This window comes from Myripristis murdjan, chromosome 16, assembly GCF_902150065.1.
Source record: "Myripristis murdjan chromosome 16, fMyrMur1.1, whole genome shotgun sequence".
Classification (NCBI taxonomy): Eukaryota; Metazoa; Chordata; class Actinopteri; order Holocentriformes; family Holocentridae; genus Myripristis; species Myripristis murdjan.
Window position 1 is genome coordinate 8,540,997 of NC_043995.1, and position 12,942 is coordinate 8,553,938.

The following is a 12,942-nucleotide window of genomic DNA, read 5'->3' on the forward strand; positions in this document are numbered from 1 at the left end:
ACCACCAGCTTCCCAGGTAATTCCCTTGGACTTTTTATAGTATGTAATGCTTCAAGTTAAATATACACATTAGGCTTATATTACATCTTATATGTCAATGTACAGTCCATATATTTGGTGTATAGCTATACAGTACATTTAAACCACTGTATCAATTCCTAGACTTTACGTGATGCATGCAATTTGATACCAGGGACATCACTAAGTACACTTTACTATGTCACACAACACTGACATACATCTCCAGAGCAATTTAACATGTCGAATTTGTGCCAGTGTATGCTTACACACACATGCACTCACACACACACACACACACACACACACACACAAACAGACACAAATGCACGTACCCTGCTAAATCCTATACCAGTAAATGTACAAATAGAATTTAGAGCACTGAAATTTAACATGGACTGAATGCTGAACACCGACCTTGATGATTAGGAGAACTCCGATTGGTTGACTGCTGGAAGCTTGGACCAATGAGATCAGCTGTTTGTCTGTGATTGGTGGACCGGTCTACATTGTCCTGCTGAGAAAGAGAGAGAGGGGGAGAGAGAACAAAAAAAAAAAAAAAAAAACACGTCACACCACACCACCAGGAGTTTTGTCAAAGAGATGAGCGAGATTTGTTAAAGAAATCGAACACGTCAAAGGCAAATCCACCGTAAAACAGGATACACATGCGGCTGATTTTTGGCCCGGCCTGTCCAAATATTCAAAGCCATCCTCAGATTCTGAGTTTTCTACCCGTCTTGCGTGGAGCAGCTCCATGGCTTCATCCCACAGATGTGAACGTGTGCAGCAGGGCGGACCTGAGCAATGTCAGAGTACTAATCAAAAAATTGATCTGAGTTTGATTCAATTCAGTTTGATATGTTGCCTGTGCATACAACTGCTTAAAAGCTCAAGTAAGAGTGTGTGGGTGTGTGTGCGTGTGCGTGTGTGTACGTGTGTGTGTGTGTGTGTACACTAGAAGACTGGCGTCCCGTGCTAGGCCAAACAGTGGGAGCAGGAACAGAACGTACTGTGGTGGACTACTGTGCTTGGCTCCCCCTGTTAAAGAAAAAAAACATAGCTACTGGCACACACAAACACACACACACATATACACACACACACTCTTTCCCCTTCCACGCCAGACCTCTTCTGATGCAGCAATAAAAGCTGTGGTTGCTTGTTCTGCCTCATTGAGAGCAGTGACATGCTGTGCAAGCGAGCTGGATTGTGTTTTTGTTTTTAAGGCAGTTCAAACTAGGATAGATGTTATTTATTCTTTGCCTAAGGTCATTTATGGTCATGTTAGTCTCACTGTATCATTACATCCATAAATAATGACTCTCCCATTATTACAGTGATAATCCCAGTACCCAGCATGACCCTTTGGACAAACAGGTACATTTCTGTCCCAACAAACCAAGTTGATCAAAGCTGAACTTCAGGATGTGGTGCATCATCACCGATTGACACTTTGATGCTCTGACTTTTAATTCATATTCACTAATAGAAAAGCTCACTGTATTGAATAACATTTGACAATTCTTAAATTCAGTGGTATTCCTTTTGTAAGGTAGCACTGTGTGTTTGCGTGTCAGATACAGAACACACACAAAAAAGAATGCCAACATCACTCCTTAGCCTCCTAATCATTGTTTATCCTTTCCCTTGTTTCTTCAATTCTAATTTGCACCAAATTACACGTGATGGCACATTATTGCACATCTGCAATCGTTATGAAAAGAAGCCTCAATGAGCTGCTTTGTGCTTAAATTAGGTTTGCTCTGGGTTTTCAATAAAATTTGAGTCTCCTGACAGCAGGCTGAGGAATGGTGCTCCCAATCCAGCAGGAAGGAGAAACACTGGCCACCATTTGTGGCGCAAAGCAGTTCATGTAAAGCGACTGTGATGGCGACTTGTAACCGTGCTCCATTTACAATGTGAAAATGTAAAAATCTTACATGTGGCAGCTTTGATAGACAACTCAACAACAAGACTTAGTGAGCGGTGTGAGGACAATCCACTTACTGTTAGAATTAAGCTTGAAGCATCTCTTGCTGGTGTGTCCATTCTTCAAAACAAGAGCTAGGCCTGATTCCTCGAAAATACATCATCCATGTTTTGTCTCTTTCACATATAGTGAATAAGATGTCATTTCAGTCAGGAGAAGCCACGCAGACTTCCTCTCCGGTGTTGGCCTATCTTCAGACTGAACTGGATGTGTACCGTCAGGGTATGGTTCTGTCCAACCCCCACCACCACCACCACCCACCCCCACGCCTCCTCTTCTATACCAACTAACCCAACCGCATCCAATTATTACGTTGCATTGTCTGGTCTTTGTATTGTCTTGAGCTGCTGCCTTCTTGGACAGATCGAAAGCAGATTTTGGATCTCAATGGGACTAACCTTAAAAAAGACAAAAAAAAAAAAGCAGTTAACTGAAAAAACGAAACTAACCATCGCATCACCCTGTTTCTTCCCATGACATGGCAAACATTGCCACACACACCGTCTGGAGGTCCAACTACCAGACTGTGACTGATCCCTACCCAGTCAGTGTGTATGTGAACATATGGGTGTGCACGTATGTGTATGTGTGCATATTCAGCAAGACGGGACGGCCACGGTTAAGCTTCGCTGAGCAGCAACCTAGGAACTCAGTCACACCATATACTGGTCTTGAATACTGCTTTGCATGGCTGTCTGGGAGTAAAGGACTTCACACACACACACACACACACACACACACCACCACCACGTAAAGTACTTAGCAGACTTTTAAGGCACACCTTGGTCTCTTTTGTGGACAATAGCAACAAAAATCCAAGACCCAGACATCCTTTGATGCCCCTATAGACTATTGACAGAACATTAACTTTGAGGATTTAAGCCTACACATAGTGTGCATTTAGCATAATTCCCAGCCATGCCACAGCCCTACATTTGGTTACAGAGTTAGTGAAGCTTATAGCGTTGAGGCTAGACAGAAGAGACAACATGAGATGACACATAAAAGCTGGGAAATGCGGGGTTCTTTTTCTGGTGAGAAGACATGCAGATGTTTCTTTTATCCCTCTTCTTCCATTTTCAAAACCTGTGTCTTGGTCTCTCTCACTCTCATTCTTTTACTCACATTCACGCACAGAGCCAGACATGGGTGTGCACCTAAAGACACACACACACACACACACACACACACACACACACACACACGTGTTGCTCAAGTTCTTAAAGAGGGGTCAAAACAGGACTGAGCATAGGCCAAGTTTTGACAAGGAGCATATAAGGGCCCTTTCATATTGATGAAGTTGAAAGGAACTCCAAGTAAGAGTCAAGGGGTTGAGGGTTCAGCTTTTTAAAAGGAGTCAATGGAAGGCCAGGGACAAGGTTAAGGCTTTGAAAGCAAGACAGACACAAAGGTCTAAAGGTTGGGCCCCAGACAAGAGGGGAAAGACTGAGTCAAATGTCAAAGCTACGCCTTTAGAAGAGGTTAGACTTGGGTTAAATGTTATGACCAGGGATTGAATATGAATCAGTGTTGCAATAAGGAACAGCTTAACAGTGGACTCCAGCTCCAATTTACAATTTGAAAGTAAAACATTAAGCTTTCCAATCCAGCTAATTTTACCCAGATCTGGATATTCTTAGAAAGCCTCAGAGAAAACTACGATGTGGAAATTTTACACAAGCCTTCTTAACGTGCAGTATGCATTCATGCTATGTTTATTTAGAGAAACAAGACTTGCTTCAGGCGGACCATTTCCAAGGGTAGCTTTCCAAGTCTATTAGCTACGTAGTCCTTTTACACCATATACATAAACCCTAGAGAGCGAGTGGAAATCCCTTCTTACATAATTAACTAGAATGAGATCATGAGCTCGCATGAAGCTCTGCTCTGGCGCTTTGTTTGTGTGTTTGTTTAAACAGTGGAAACTTTGGCTGCTGTCGAAGGGGAGCCTTGTCAAACTCAGTGTTGGAAGAAATTAGGATAAAGTAACAGATGACAAACTAAACTCCCCGTTCAGGGATTCAAATTCGCTTTTTCAAATGTGGGTAAAAATTATGAGGCAGGATGCAGCCAGAAAGGCACGATATGAAGACTCTTTCAACATAGTCCTGAAATTTCATTCAGCTTCCTCCCACTGAGGTTATCGTAATGCCCCCCGTATCTCAACAACAAATACACCAGTTGCTAAAGTGTGAATGTCTGAAATGGCTGCTGTGACTAATTATTACAGGCTTACCCACTCATTACCATAAGCTACTTCTTCTGCTTTGGATATTTTTCAGTGCAGCTGATCAGAAGAACAGAAGAGCAGAAGATCAATTTCAAATCGCCTGCTAACAGGGTGGGGCATTTCTGTTTTTAGAACATTAGATAGTTTGATTTTGTTTTTGCATATTGTTTGCTGGACTTAATAGTTTTTTGTTTTTGTTTTTTTTGCACAGCAGCCATTTTGACATTAAATAGCAGGGTAAAAATAGGTGTCACTAATGGTGTTAATAAGAAAATACCACTCCATTTAGGTCTAACAGAGCCAGGATTCTGGTGGTTTGCATGCTGACTCAATGGAAAATCTCTAGTACACTGAAATAGAACAAACCTTAATTAACATTACCCTGCTACTTCATGTCAAAATGTCTGCTGTTAAAGTTTTAGGCGTTGCTCAGTATATGGTAGCAGTAATGTTACTTAGGTTGAACTGGCTGAATTACTATTAGCCATTTGATTTTTGTTTGCCAAAAAAAGGAACAGTGACTAAGCCCATTTTTGCACAGACCTTGGACTGATGTTTGTACACTGGGTATAAAAATTAAGTTTTGTAATGACAATATGCTACACAGTATGTAGGTACATTTTTGAAGGCCGGCATTGTCCCTTCCATCCATTACAGAGGGTTAACAATGGCTTAACAAAGTTTAAACTCAGTGAGATAAGATCGCTGGCAATAGTAAAAACTTCTGCTGCTGCCTAAGAGCTATGTGTGAAAGACAACTTAAAATGCAGGATGCAGTTTTTTCACATTATAACTGCAATCAATAAACAGGAGATCTTAAATATTATCAGTCTACCATACTATGTCTATTTGACCCTGTATGACCATGCCTAAATCCTGCTGATTATCAAAAATGATTCTTTGCTGTAACTTTCAGGATGATTTGGGGGTGTAAACCATTTGCTTTGGGAGCACAGCATGTGCCTGCGGCCAGCAGCGGTCTGAGTTCTGGCTACACAGGTGAGCCTCACAACTGCAGCGCACGTCACAGCACACAGCACCGTCTCACAGCAGTTAGAAAAGTAAAAGTGAACACCAACATTGCCAGCAACACTGCTTCTTTGTTTCTGTATATTGCAGATTGCCCACAATCATCGTCTGCCTCTTTAATACTTGCATTGGCTTTATAGACATCATTGCCTGAGCCTCTGGCTAGATGCTGTTTCAAAGCAAAGAGCTCATCAAGATGAGCGACAAGTGATGGGTCATGAACCTTCTCAACAGAAGGGCATGAGGGGATTATACCTAGCATGCCTCAAGATTAAAAGCAGCATATTTTAAGAGAATCTAAAATTTATTTGACTATTTGAATTCTGGGTATATAAATTCTAGGTTATGGAAGATTTTTAGCATGAACTAGATTTTCCAGGTTGTTTTCAAACAAATTGCTAAATTAAAGTCCAGTTCATGTATAGTTGTTACAAATCAAAATCGTTTGCACAAATACATTTAAGAGTGTCTTCAACCTTGTATCTCCATGTAATCAAAGCCAGCAGAGCAGCACACTGGAGGAATCACACTTGAATTACATCTTTCCTGGATAAGGAGCAATGACCACAGCATGCAATGTGATTGGATGTGATTAGATCTGACATATAACCTGTTGGGTAAAGACACTATCAATATGGCCTCTACACTCTACCAGCCTGTTTGGACAACTTGTCACACTACGGTGCCCACTACTAGAGTTTTAAAAGATGACCTCTTCCACTTCAAAGGAAACATGATCAGGCCGACAGGCTGAACAGTAAACTTACACTGTTGTGTACCATTGGTCTGTGATTTTCAATGCATTCCAGCAGGCAGTTTGAGATAACTGAAGTGTTGAAATATACCTTTTCAGTGTGTGTTTACCACATTTCCCAGAATGTCCTTCAACAACCCCAGAAAAGTGGTGTGAGGTTGCTGAACGTCCCCTCCATGAAGGGGCGTTCCTCTGCAGCGGGGATTATTTTTTGATAGAGGACTGCCTTGTTGTGGATTATTCTTTATAAATTAAGTAGAAGGTATACGTTTGATGGTGCTTAATTCAAATAACTGATGCAATGGCTGTCGTACTCCATTCAAAGCAAATAAGTAAAACCACATTGATATTAACCACCAGGTAGAGTCAAAACCAGAAGGGTTCTGCCATCTGGGGATCAGCATATGGGACCCACTACATTTTAGTATGTGGTAAGCAGGTTATTGAAATTCAATAATTAAAAAGATTTTGAAAATTTCAGGGAGGCTGCCAAAGATGAGAATGAATGTAGACTACTGTGACTGAATGGTTGTAGACTGAGAGTGCCACTGGGCGACTGTTATTGGCCGACACTATTTTGTAAGCTCACCATCCTGATGTCCATGAGCATTTGAGCACCACTTGTTGTGACCCTGCTGCCCTGTTTTGTTTGCTCCTCGCAATCTGAACGTACCATTACACAATACACAACACGACTTATGGCTGCAATAGTTCACACTGCACTGTGTATTGCAAATATTGAAGTTACGTTTTGTGGAGAAATCGGGATCTCTGGCTCTTGTACAATGTCTTTTTCCCTGTACCACTGTTTTATGTAGGTGCATGGTGACTGAAAGAAGGAATATGCCCTTGCCTTTTGATTCTGAGGAACTGACAGCAAAACAAATGAAATATTTTCTTTTATTTGTTTGTAGCTGTGTTGGAATCACAGTTTCCCCAACCACACAGATGAAAAAAGCCTGTGCTTATAGATACTGGTGCCACTGAAAATTTCTTTTTGCATCATATCTTCTCCTTGTCAAAATTTTCAGAGAACTCTTGTATTGTTACAAGCAGTTGATATACAGCCCCCACTGCCTTACTTCAGCCAAACAAGATTGTTAAACAAGGACACAGTGACACAGATGCAAAAGCCACACTATTTATTTGCCTTCACGTTGTGCTTGGCAGGTATTGTGTATGTCCTGGTTATTTATTTGCTGGGAGGTACAGCTTGCATTGGAGGGAAGGAAGGGTTTGGACATTGTCATTGGCTTTTTGAAAACTAACAGTATAGTTTGACTGGAAAATCAGCACAAGAGGCAAAGTCAACATGAATACAGACCTTCAAATTAGTGAAACTGTCAGGTAGGCAAGGCTTGTATAGAAAACACAATCGATTACACCACATTTAGCTACAACACGCACTTTAACCATTTTAAGGGGAGGAGCACACATCCACAGGGACAGACTAGTGATGCTGACGTCTGCGGAAATATGGGAACTGGAGGCGGACAAACAAGCATTAAGTTCCACTGGAAGGTCCAGTGCATTTTTGGCACAAAACTAATCTGAAATCCACATGTGGAAAATTATCATTGAATAGCTAAAATGTTTTTGCATAGAACAAAATCAACAAGCAAAATAAAATGATGCAACCCCCAGTTTATGACAGTGAGTCGAGACACAGCCTCAGAACAGTGAGCAGTGATGCTGTTCTCTGCCCAGATCCGCTGGATAGGTCTATGTGCATGCTTGCAGTACAACATGACACACCCACTTTACAGCATGACACAACAACTTTACAACAAGACACACCTACTTCACAACATGACACCATGACACCACAGCACCACAGCACCACCCCCATGTCCTTACCCTGTAACTGAAATGTTATACAGTACAGACCTCATTAAAAATGCACTTCCCTTCACAACATAGGTAGAAGAACCTAGCAGAGAGTCCTAGCACTTTTTGGCAAGCAAATCACTGCCGACTTAAATTTCATTTAACTGATTACTGCTGCAAATTCACAGAAACACACACTCACACAATGCTTACTGGTGAATATGCAGGTTCCTGAGAGCACGTCTCTCTAAGCAGTGAGGACCTGGAGGATTGTAGCAGGCTAAGCTCTCTGTCCACTGGCTAAGAGGTCAAAGGTCATGGATAAAGTCATGACCCAGATGACCAGCGGACAACAGACAAGCTCCTGATCAGGCTAATGCTGCTACCGGCCTAATGCAAATGTTTGGAGGCCCTTTGCTCCATGAAGGCTGAAAGGAGTGAACCAAATAAAGGAAATGCCAATGTGAGTGAAAGTGAAGGTGAGACTGAATTTTTCATGATGATCAGAAAGCAACAAGCAAGCCTTTTGGCAAATTAGTGGTACAACAAGATAAAGCTAATACAAACGTGTAGAGGCCCTTTGCTACACTGTGCTGGTGGGTGGTGATGGAATAAAAGGTTTCATGGCAATGATAAATATACAGAGATTACTACTCGTGTTTGATTGTGTATATGGCAAATCTCTGTTTTTTGAACCTTAATCGGTCACTGCCAGTAGAATGAAAATGAAAAGTACAATACAGTGTTAAAACAGGGTGTAACATTTTGGTAATGGAAAACCACAAGCCTGATGACCAGACATTGAGCCATCACTCTGAGGAGGCAAATAGCAATGCTATTACTACAGCAATTATTATGAAATCCTTTGCTCCACAAATGGCAAAAAGAGAATGACTCAAGTACAAAAAAAAAAAAAAACACCTAAGCCGACTTCTATTGGCATAGAAGCTGATATGTGATGTGGGCTTCTGTCTCCACTTAAAGTTTCAAAGGAATAAATCAGGTCTCCCCCACCCCCCATGTATTCTGTATTAGTAATGCATGATTCTGGGGCACGTACAAGTTGGGCTTCTGGCTTCTGAAATGCATAAGTCAGTGAGTTGTGAGAAACGGGAGAAAATAAGACACAGCAGGTACATAGCCTGAGAGTAAGTCAAGCAAATTCCATCACCGGGCACCTCATCCTCACTTAGAGCACTCAAAATCAAAGTTTAAACCGGTGTCATGGCGAGCAAAAAAGTCCCTTCTGTCGCCATGCTGTTAGAGGGGTAGGGGAGAGGATGGTGGTGCGCCTCCAGTCACCCCGTGGTAAGGACACAGTTCTGGCTCTGAGCCAAGCATCCCAGAACCTCTGCTGGATATATATAATCTATCTGCAGACAGAAGACAGCTCAACACAAGTCTCCATTCACAGGCAATGACGCTGACCTCAACAAAAGCTTGCCATGGTTGAAAATGTCACTTTTCTAATCTAACTGAGCAACAAACAGGATTATTGTATGGGCTCGGAACAAATCAAAAAGCCAACTTTTTGTAAATGTAGAAAAACGGGTTGTTTTTTTTTTTTTTATTAGTGCCCCAGCATTTTCCTCTCAATGGGTTGGCTTTCAATGGTTTGGCTTTGTAACAGGATCATGACATATGCTTTCCACTGCATGTGGAAACAAACCAACAAAGCCTTTCAAAATAAAGGTCACAGTCTGTGTGTGTGTGTGTGTCTGTGTGTGAGCTAGTGTGTGTGAATGAGTGGACAGACCACAGAATTCAAACGAAAAAGAGTGGCCACTACCTGGGGGTGCATCGGCCAAAATGAACACGATTCCATTGTATTTCTGTTGGGCCGACGGTCTTATGTCACGGTCCATCACCCCAGCAGCGCCATGTGAATGCTATGTGTTCACCTCAGTGGAATGTTGTGACCATGCCACTGCCATTCACTGACTCTCACCACCCCACACCCCAGCCCACCCCACTTCATTCAGGCTCCAGGTCTTAAATCTATGCACTGTGGCAGGTATATTCAAGTCCAGCAAGGGTGCTTTCTCCAGGGCCTGGCCAGGCGCTCAGTCCAAAGACTGGGAGGGATAAACTATATCCAAGACTGAACCATTCAAATGCTTGGGGTTTCTGACAAAGGCATCCTGGTAGCTTGGTAGGCCAGGGCATATACCATACATTAACAGCACTGCAAGCTCAGCTCCTCTCAGTCCATTCTTTCACATATTACTCTCCACTGGACACTAGCTAATAAACTAGACATAAAATTAAGATTTAAAAAAAGCACAAAATTTCTGATGAGCACCGAGGCTTTACTCTAGAGGCATAAAGTGAAAGATGTTCTTCTCCCATCCTCAGAGCAAGGCAGGAAGGAATGGAGTAATCTGAGTCTTCCAGGCCCTGACAAAACAACCATTTTTTAAACCCAAACCAAAAACTACAGTGAGTGCCAGTATGGTTCTATGTCAGCTTTCAGCATTAAATGCACAGGGAACACTTTAGACGTATTTTGTAATTAAGATGTGTGGTGTGATGTGTTTTAAATATGTGCATGTGTATTGTGCATGTAAAAGACCAGTTGCTGTTTGCAGCTCCACTCTTTGTAGTGCATGCCACCCTCCATGTGAGGCTGACAAAGCACACAGTCATTGGCTGAGCAGACCATTGTCACACGAAAGCTTTGCCTTCACGTGAAAAGCGGTGTGCATCACAACTTGCAACAGACCCGAGCAGCCATGACAATTGTGCCGACCCCTCCCACTCTGCCTATGTGTGTTTTTCCTGTTCCTGTGTAAGAAGCAGTTAGAGTGACAGAGGCATGTCAGGAGGATGAGCCACACCTGCATCAGCTCATCCTGACTGCTATAGAAGAGGGCCAGATGTGTCAGTTCTCTCTCTCTTTCTCCTTCCGGCTAGCAGGGTTTTGTTGGATCATGTTTTAATTAGAGTTTCTTTTCACCTTTTATTCTGCCTGCACTACACTTTCGCACTCCATCCAGCCACTACACTGTTTTACTTGAATCTGTGATTATCTGTGTGGTCTCGCTTGTTTTGTCTGAACTTTTCAACTGGTTCATGACAAAATTGGGGCTCATCTTTCTTAAATGGACTGGTTTTGTGGCTTTTTGGCCTTGTTCGTACTGTTGGCAGTTGATTTTGAACTTTCCTGGAAAGAGGTCGCTTGTTTAACCAATTGCCTTCCCATCCCACTGATTTAAAATGTCTATGTAGCCCCCAACAATTAACCACTTGAAAACTAGGGTTTATGTGGTGAGCTAGGTTGGGGATTGGACTGCAGTTATTTTGCCATTCCTGGGCTCTGTTGTATTGCTGACTATCCTCTGCTCTCTATCCTACAGCTTACAGGTCTTATATACTTATAGTTCATGCAAGCTTTGAATATCGGCCCTATTTTGTGACTCCTTCAGTAGAGTTATTGGATCAGTATACAAAGGACCAATAATTAAAACATGCTGAGCACTTTGATATTGAGGTGACTGATAAATGGTTTGAAATAAATGTAAAAGCTCATATTTAGATGTGGGTAAACATGATGTGATTTCATCCGCAAAAGGAGCTGTTAATGCTTTGGTTTGAAGATGACAAAACGATACAGCACAAACAACTGGGGTTGGAAGTGATAAACAAAAAATGGGCAAGCAAAACTGGAACTCGATCACTATAAATTGAAGATGATAAAACCTGGTGGGGTGCTGTTCAGGAAAAAAGTCAGTTTGATGTCGGAACTAACTGGAAATTGCTTCTCAAGTTCACAAAAATGGATCCAGACCTGTTTTTCTCTTTGAGCAGGTGGCGGTTTGAATCCCAGGACTGGTCTGACAAGGAATGCATATTCCTGTTACAATGTGTCCTCACAGGTAAGGCACAGGAGGCCTATGCTTCTTTGACTGTAGCTGAGAATAGAAATGATGTTGTTAAAACTGCAGTGTTGGGAACGTATGAGCTGATTCCCAAAGCCTATCGGCAATGTTTCAGGAATTTGAGAAAAAAGCAACAAGACTCATGTTGAATTTGTGCCACTTGGTTGAATTTGTGATTTGGCTGTACAGTTTAATTGCTGGTGTTCTGCATCAGATGTCAAAAATATTCAAGAACTGTGTGATTTAGCAACTTAAAAACTGCGTGCCAGATAGTATTGCTACTTACATCAATGAAGTTAAAATGACTCAAGATGCTGCAGCTTTGGCTGATGAGTATAATCCAACTCATAAAAATATGTTTGGCAAAGCTTGTGTTAAGGCACAGCAGAATAGGTTTTCAGTGTGCACGGGTAAACCATTTGTGTCACATGTGGAGACGGGTTCTTCCAGGCCTGAGCGTAGTACTTGGAAGAAAAATGATTCCAGTAGGACTTGTAATTACTGCCAGCGTAAAGGGTACTGGAAAAATGAATGTCCTGTTCTTAAAAGACTAGAAATAACGTCTCGCGGTTGTATGTATCCGCCAACCAGTCAAGTTGCAAGTTGCAAGTCTGTCCAGACTCATAACATATTTGTAGTGAAGAGTTTGAAAATAAATAAATAAATAAATAAATAAAAGGTATTTAGTGCATTTTTTGGTGAAATGGATGTTATCAGTATATTGACATGTATGATTCCAGTAAGCAATTTCCCCCACCTAATGTGGTCAGACATGTTCCTGTAAAACTGCTTTCAAAGTCAGAGGTTGAAAAAACAGAGTTTGAACCTGGAGCGGAGTTGTTGCCAGCTTGCATAGTAACTCGAGATATGAGTCTGTCAAAAGATGAGGTTGCGTAGCTGGCTAAAGATGAGGCCAATGTCATAGTAATCACTGAGGGGAAAATGTCCTATTACATGGTGATGTAGCTGGTCATATGGGTATCCGAAAAACATACAATCAGGTCTTGCATAATTTCTTTTGGCACCAGTATTTGTATTTGTTCACCGTGATGTGCCAGGCTAGCCATTATCCAGCAGCCTACCAGCATTTTATTACAGCCAAGTCTTTCATGAAGGCATTGTCTCAATTTATTTTTGTGTTTGGCATTCAAACTGACCAGGGTTCCAATTCTTCTGCTTTCACCAAATCCTGAAGTCACTCTTGCCCTCTACT

General features: G+C 41.8%; 1 protein-coding gene across 3 annotated transcripts in view; it reads right to left on the reverse strand.

The window, feature by feature from the left end:
* Positions 1-12,942, reverse strand: part of grb10b (growth factor receptor-bound protein 10b) — an 88,165-nt gene that overhangs the window by 55,282 nt on the left and 19,941 nt on the right. For 2 of the 3 annotated variants that reach the window (XM_030073530.1, XM_030073528.1), the window contains exon 3: positions 436-535. In XM_030073530.1, coding sequence (XP_029929390.1) covers positions 436-535 — 100 coding nt within the window. The remainder of the gene's footprint in view (positions 1-435; positions 536-12,942) is intronic. The other variant, XM_030073529.1, reaches the window with a different exon arrangement.